This window comes from Heterodontus francisci, chromosome 7 (genome assembly GCF_036365525.1).
Source record: "Heterodontus francisci isolate sHetFra1 chromosome 7, sHetFra1.hap1, whole genome shotgun sequence".
Lineage (NCBI taxonomy): Eukaryota > Metazoa > Chordata > Chondrichthyes > Heterodontiformes > Heterodontidae > Heterodontus > Heterodontus francisci.
The window spans coordinates 135,642,178-135,649,335 of NC_090377.1; the positions used below are offsets into that span (position 1 = coordinate 135,642,178).

At 51.9% G+C, this 7,158-nt stretch overlaps 1 protein-coding gene across 1 annotated transcript; it reads right to left on the reverse strand.

Moving 5' to 3' along the window:
• Window positions 1-5,493: 5,493 nt before the first annotated feature.
• Window positions 5,494-6,399, reverse strand: LOC137372423 (mucin-20-like). Its single transcript, XM_068036311.1, has one exon. It carries the CDS (start codon window positions 6,397-6,399, stop codon window positions 5,494-5,496), a length of 906 nt encoding a protein of 301 aa, XP_067892412.1.
• Between the last annotated feature and the right edge of the window lie 759 nt (window positions 6,400-7,158).

The following is a 7,158-nucleotide window of genomic DNA, read 5'->3' on the forward strand; positions in this document are numbered from 1 at the left end:
CAGAGCTGGCGGCACAGTCGTATACAGTCGGGAAGGAGTTGCCCTGGGAGTCCTCAACATCAACTCCGGACCCCATGAAGTCTTATGGCATCAGGACAAACATGGGCAAGGAAACCTCCTGCTGATTACCACCTACCTCCCTCCCACAGCTGATGGGTCAGTACTCCTCCATGTTGAACACTACTTGGAGGAAACAGTGAGGGTGGCAAAAGCGCAGAATATACTCTGGGTGGGGGACTTCAATGTCCATCACAAAGAGTGGCTCGGTAGCACCACTACTGACCGAGCCATAAGGGACATAGCTGCTAGATTGGGTCTGTGGCAGGTGGTGAGGGAAGCAACAAGTGGTAAGTAACATTTGCGCCATGCAAGTGCCAGGCAATGACCATCTCCAACAAGAGAGAATTTAACCATCTCCCCTTGACATTCAATGGCATTACCATCGCTAAATTCCTCACTATCAACATCCTAGGGCTACCATTGACCAGAAACTGAACTGGAGTAGTCATATAAATACCATGGCGACAAGAGCAGGTCAGAGGCTAGGAATCCTGAGGCGAATAACTCACCTCCTGACTCTCCAAAGCCTGACAACCATCTACAAGGCACAAGTCAGGAGTGTGATGGAATACTCTCCACTTGCCTGGATGGGTGCAGCTCCAATTACACTCAAGAAGCTCAACACCATCCAGGACAAAGGAGCCCACTTGACTGGCATCCCATCCACCATTTTCATTCACTCCCTCCACCACTGACGCACAATGGAGCAGTGTGTACCATCTACAAGATTCACTGCAGAAATACACCAAGGCTCCTTAAACAGCACCTTCCAAACCCACAACCTCTACCAACTAGAAGGACAAGGGCAGCAAATGCATGGGAACATCACCACCTGCAAGTTCCCCTCCAAGTCTAGCACCATCCTGACTTGGAACTATATCGCCGTTCCTTCACTGTCACTGGGTCAAAATCCTGGAAATCTCTCCCTAACAGCACTGTGGGTGTACCGACCTCACATGGGCTGTAGCGGTTCAAGAAGGCAGCTCACCACTACCTCCTCAAGGGCAATTAGGGATGGGCAATAAATGCTGGCCTAGCCAGCGATGCCCACATCCCATGAATGAATTTTTAAAAATACAATGGAGTCTGGTTGTCACCCATCTTCATTCCATTTTGATAAAGTGGAGTTTTTCACACCCATTCATTTGAGTTTGAATTTGGATACACCATGTCTGCCATACCATTGTTAACCTAATTTGTTGAAGAGAGGTAACCATTAACACAGAATTGGCCACTTACCTTTGAATGCCTTTCCAATGCTGGTCCAGACATGAAGATTGACTAAAGGTTCTTGTAGTTTCCCTGGATTGGGGTCGGTTGTTCGGGGTGAAGACAGGATTGGAGTCAGTTGTTCGAGGTGAAGACAGGATTGGAGTCGGTTGTTCGGGGTAAAGACAGGATTGGGGTCGGTTGTTCGGGGTGAAGACAGGATTGGAGTCGTTCGTTCGGGGTGAAGACAGGATTGGGGTCGGTTGTTTGAGGTGAAGACAGCAATGGGGTCGGTTGTTTGAGGTGAAGACAGGATTGGAGTCGGTTGTTTGGGGTGAAGACAGGATTGGGGTCGGTTGTTTGGGGTGAAGACAGGATTGGGGTCGGTTGTTCGGGTTGAAGGCAGGATTGGGGTCGGTTGTTTGAGGTGAAGACAGGATTGGAGTCGGTTGTTCGGGGTGATGACAGGGTTGGGGTCGGTTGTTCGGGGTGAAGGCAGGATTGGGGTCGATTGTTGGAGGTGAAGACAGGATAGGGGTTGGTTGTTTGAGGTGAAGACAGGATTGGAGTCGGTTGTTCCTGGTGATGACAGGATTGGAGTCGGTTGTTTGAGGTGAAGACAGAATTTGAGTCGGTTGTCGGGGTGAAGACAGGATGGGAGTCGATTGTTCCAGGTGAAGACAGAATTGGAGTCGGTCGTTCGAGGTGAAGACAGGATTGGAGTCGGTCGTTCTGGGCAAAGACAGGATTGGAGTCGGTTGTTCCGGGTGAAGACAGGATTGGGGTCGGTTGTTCGGGGTGTAGACAGGATTGGGGTCGGTTGTTTGAGGTGAAGACAGGATTGGGGTCGGTTGTTTGAGGTGAAGACAGGATTGGAGTCGGTTGTTTGAGGTGAAGACAGCAATGGGGTCGGTTGTTCAGGGTGACGACAGGATTGGAGTCATTTGTTCGGGGTGAAGACATGATTGGCGTTGGTTGAGGTGAAGACAGCAATGTGGTCGGTTGTTCGTGGTGAAGACAGGATTGGGGTTGGTTGTTCGGGGTGAAGCCCGGATTGGAGTCGGTCGTTCATGGTGAAGACATGATTGGAGTCGGTTGTTTGAGGTGAAGACAGGATTGGAGTCAGTTGTTCCTGGTGAAGACAGGATTGGAGTCAGTTGTTCCGGGTGAAGACGGGATTGGAGTCGGTTGTTCCGGGTGAAGACGGGATTGGCGTCGGTTGTTCGGGGTGATGTCAGGATTGGAGTCGGTTGTTCCGGGTGAAGACGGGATTGGCGTCGGTTGTTCGGGGTGATGTCAGGATTGGAGTCGGTTGTTCCTGGTGAAGACAGGATTGGAGTCAGTTGTTCCGGGTGAAGACGGGATTGGAGTCGGTTGTTCCGGGTGAAGACGGGATTGGCGTCGGTTGTTCGGGGTGATGTCAGGATTGGAGTCGGTTGTTCCTGGTGAAGACAGGATTGGAGTCAGTTGTTCCGGGTGAAGACGGGATTGGAGTCGGTTGTTCCGGGTGAAGACGGGATTGGCGTCGGTTGTTCGGGGTGATGTCAGGATTGGAGTCGGTTGTTCCTGGTGAAGACAGGATTGGAGTCAGTTGTTCCGGGTGAAGACGGGATTGGAGTCGGTTGTTCCGGGTGAAGACGGGATTGGAGTCATTCGTTCGGGGTGAAGGCAGGATTGGAGTTGATTGCTCCAGGTGAAGACAGGATTGGTTTCGATTGCTCCAGGTGAAGACAGGATTGGGGTCGGTTGTTCCGGGTGAAGACAGGATTTGGATCGGTTGTTTGGGGTGAAGACAGGATTGGGGTTGGTTGTTCGGGGTGAAGCCCGGATTGGAGTCGGTCGTTCATGGTGAAGACATGATTGGAGTCGGTTGTTTGAGGTGAAGACAGGATTGGAGTCAGTTGTTCCTGGTGAAGACAGGATTGGAGTCAGTTGTTCCGGGTGAAGACGGGATTGGAGTCGGTTGTTCCGGGTGAAGACGGGATTGGCGTCGGTTGTTCGGGGTGATGTCAGGATTGGAGTCGGTTGTTCCTGGTGAAGACAGGATTGGAGTCAGTTGTTCCGGGTGAAGACGGGATTGGAGTCGGTTGTTCCGGGTGAAGACGGGATTGGCGTCGGTTGTTCGGGGTGATGTCAGGATTGGAGTCGGTTGTTCCTGGTGAAGACAGGATTGGAGTCAGTTGTTCCGGGTGAAGACGGGATTGGAGTCGGTTGTTCCGGGTGAAGACGGGATTGGCGTCGGTTGTTCGGGGTGATGTCAGGATTGGAGTCGGTTGTTCCTGGTGAAGACAGGATTGGAGTCAGTTGTTCCGGGTGAAGACGGGATTGGAGTCGGTTGTTCCTGGTGAAGACAGGATTGGAGTCAGTTGTTCCGGGTGAAGACGGGATTGGAGTCGGTTGTTCCGGGTGAAGACGGGATTGGAGTCATTCGTTCGGGGTGAAGGCAGGATTGGAGTTGATTGCTCCAGGTGAAGACAGGATTGGTTTCGATTGCTCCAGGTGAAGACAGGATTGGGGTCGGTTGTTCCGGGTGAAGACAGGATTTGGATCGGTTGTTTGGGGTGAAGACAGGATTGGGGTCGGTTGTGTTGGTGGAAGACAGGATTGGAGTCGCTTGGTCCGGGTGAAGACAGGATTGGGGTCGGTTGTTCTGGGTGAAGCCCGGATTGAAGTCGGTTGTTCGGGCTGAAGACAGGATTGTGGTTGGTTGTTCTGGGTGAAGCCCGGATTGAAGTCGGTTGTTCGGGCTGAAGACAGGATTGTGGTTGGTTGTTCCTGGTGAAGACAGGATTGGAGTCGGTCGTTCTGGGCAAAGACAGGATTGGGGTCAGTTGTTCGGGGTGAAGCCCGGATTGAAGTCGGTTGTTCGGGCTGAAGACAGGATTGTGGTTGGTTGTTCCTGGTGAAGACAGGATTGGAGTCGGTCGTTCTGGGCAAAGACAGGATTGGGGTCAGTTGTTCGGGGTGAAGCCCGGATTGAAGTCGGTTGTTCGGGCTGAAGACAGGATTGGGGTCGGTTGATCCGGGTGAAGACAGGATTGGAATCGGTTGTTCCGGCTGAAGACAGGATTGGAGTCAGCTGTGCCATGTGAAGACTGGATAGAGGTCGGTTGTTCGAGGTGAAGACAGGATTGGAGTCAGCTGTGCCATGTGAAGACTGGATAGAGGTCGATTGTTTGAGGTGAAGACAGAATTGGGGTCGGTTGGTCCTGGTGAGGCCAGGATTGGAGTCAGTTATTCGGGGTGAAGACAGGATTTAAGTCGGTTTGTTCCGGGTGAAGACAGGATTGGAGTCGGTTTGTTCCGGGTGAAGACAGGCCTGGAGTCGTTCGTTCGGGGAGAAGACAGGATTTAAGTCGGTTTGTTCCGGGTGAAGACAGGATTGGAGGCGGTTTTTCGGGGTGAAGACAGGATTGGAGTCGGTTGTTTGGGGTGAAGAAAGGATTGTAGTCGGTTGTTCCGGGTGAAGACAGGCCTGGAGTCATTCGTTCGGGGTGAAGACAGGATTGGAGTCGATTGTTCCAGGTGAAGACAGGAATGGGGTCGGTTGTTCGGGGTGAAGACAGGATTGGGGTCGGTTGGTCCTGGTGAGGCCAGGATTGGAGTCAGTTATTCGTGGTGAAGACAGGATTGGAGTCAGTTGTTTGAGGTGAAAACAGGATCGGAGTCGGATGTTCGGTGTGAAGACAGGATTGGGGTCGGTTTTGTTGGATGAAGACAGGCCTGGAGTCGTTCGTTCGGGGTGAAGACAGGATTGGAGTCGATTGTTCCAGGTGAAGACAGGATTGGTGTCGGTTGTTCCTGGTGATGACAGGATTGGAGTCTGTTTTTTGAGGTGAAGACTGAATTTGAGTCGGTTGTTGGGGTGAAGTCAGGATTGGAGTTGGTTGTTCCGGGTGAAGACAGGATTGGAGTCAGTCGTTCGGGGTGAAGACAGGTTTAAAGTCGGTTGTTCCGGGTGAAGACAGGATTGGGGTCGGTCGTTCTAGGTGAAGACAGGATTGGAGTCGGTTGTTCAGGGTGAAGACAGGATTGGAGTCGGTTGTTTGGGGTGAAGACGGCATTGGATTCGGTCGTTCCAGGTGAAGACAGAATTGAGGTTGGTTGTTTGAGGTGAAGACAGGATTGGAGTCAGTTGTTCTGGGTGAAGACAGGATTGAGGTCGGTTGTTTGAGGTGAAGACAGGATTGGGGTCGGTTGGTCCAGGTGAAGCCAGGATTGGAGTCAGTTATTCGTGGTGAAGACAGGATTGGAGTCGGTTGTTTGAGGTGAAGACAGGATTGGGGTCGGTTGAACAGGGTGAAGACAGGATTGGGGTCGGTTGAACAGGGTGAAGACAGGATTGGGGTCGGTTGTTTGGGGTGAAGAGAGCATTGGAGTCGGTTGAACAGGGTAAAGACAGGATTGGGGTCGGTTGTGGTTGATGAAGACAAGATTGGGGTCGGTTGCTCGGCGTGAAGATAGGATTGTGGTCGGTTGTTCCGGGTGAAGACAGGATTGGGGTCGTTTGAGTTGGATGAAGACAGGATTGGAGTTGGGTGTTCGGGGTGAAGACAGGATTGTGGTCGGTTGTTCGGGGTGAAGACAGGATTGTGGTCGGTTGTTCGGGGTGAAGACAGGATTGTGGTCGGTTGTTCGGGGTGAAGGCAGGATTGGGGTCGGTTCTTTGGGGTGAAGACAGGATCGGAGTCGGTTGTTCGGTGTGAAGACAGGATTGTGGTCGGTTGTTCGGGGTGAAGGCAGGATTGGGGTCGGTTCTTCGGGGTGAAAACAGGATCGGAGTCGGTTGTTCGGTGTGAAGACAGGATTGGGGTCGTTTTTGTTGGCTGAAGACAGGATTGGGGCCGGTTGTTCTGGGTGGAGAAAGGATTCGGGTCGGTTGTTCGGGGTGAAGACCGAATTGGGGTCGGTTGTTTGAGCTGAAGACAGGATTGGACTCGGTTGTTCAGGGTGAAGACAGGATTGGGGTCGATTGTTCCTGGTGAAGACAGGATTGGTGTCGGTTGTTCCTGGTGATGACAGGATTGGAGTCTGTTTTTTGAGGTGAAGACTGAATTTGAGTCGGTTGTTGGGGTGAAGACAGGATTGGAATTGGTTGTTCGGGGCGAAGAGAGGATTGGGGTCGGTCATTCTGGGTGAAGACTGGATTGGAGTCGGTTGTTCCGGGTGAAGACAGGATTGGAGTCAGTCGTTCGGGGTGAAGACAGGTTTAAAGTCGGTTGTTCCGTGTGAAGACAGGATTGGGGTCGGTCGTTCTGGGTGAAGATATGATTGGAGTCGGTTGTTCAGGGTGAAGACAGGTTTGGAGTCATTCGTTCAGGGTGAAGACAGAATTGGAGTCTGTTGTTTGAGGTGAAGACAGGATTGGAGTCTGTTGTTTGAGGTGAAGACAGGATTGGAGTCAGTTGTTCCGGGTGAAGACAGGATTGGAGTCTGTTGTTTGAGGTGAAGACAGGATTGGGGTCGGTTGTTCCTGGTGAAGACAGGATTGGATTCGGTCGTTCCAGCTGAAGACAGGATTGAGGTTGGTTGTTCTGGGTGAAGACAGGATTGGAGTCAGTTGTTCTGGGTGAAGACAGGATTGAGGTCGGTTGTTTGAGGTGAAGAAAGGATTGGGGTCGGTTGTTTGAGTTGAAGACAGGATTGGGGTCGGTTGGTCCAGGTGAAGACAGGATTGGTGTCGGTTGTTCCTGGTGATGACAGGATTGGAGTCTGTTTTTTGAGGTGAAGACTGAATTTGAGTCGGTTGTTGGGGTGAAGACAGGATTGGAATTGGTTGTTCGGGGTGAAGAGAGGATTGGGGTCGGTCATTCTGGGTGAAGACTGGATTGGAGTCGGTTGTTCCGGGTGAAGACAGGATTGGAGTCAGTCGTTCGGGGTGAAGACAGG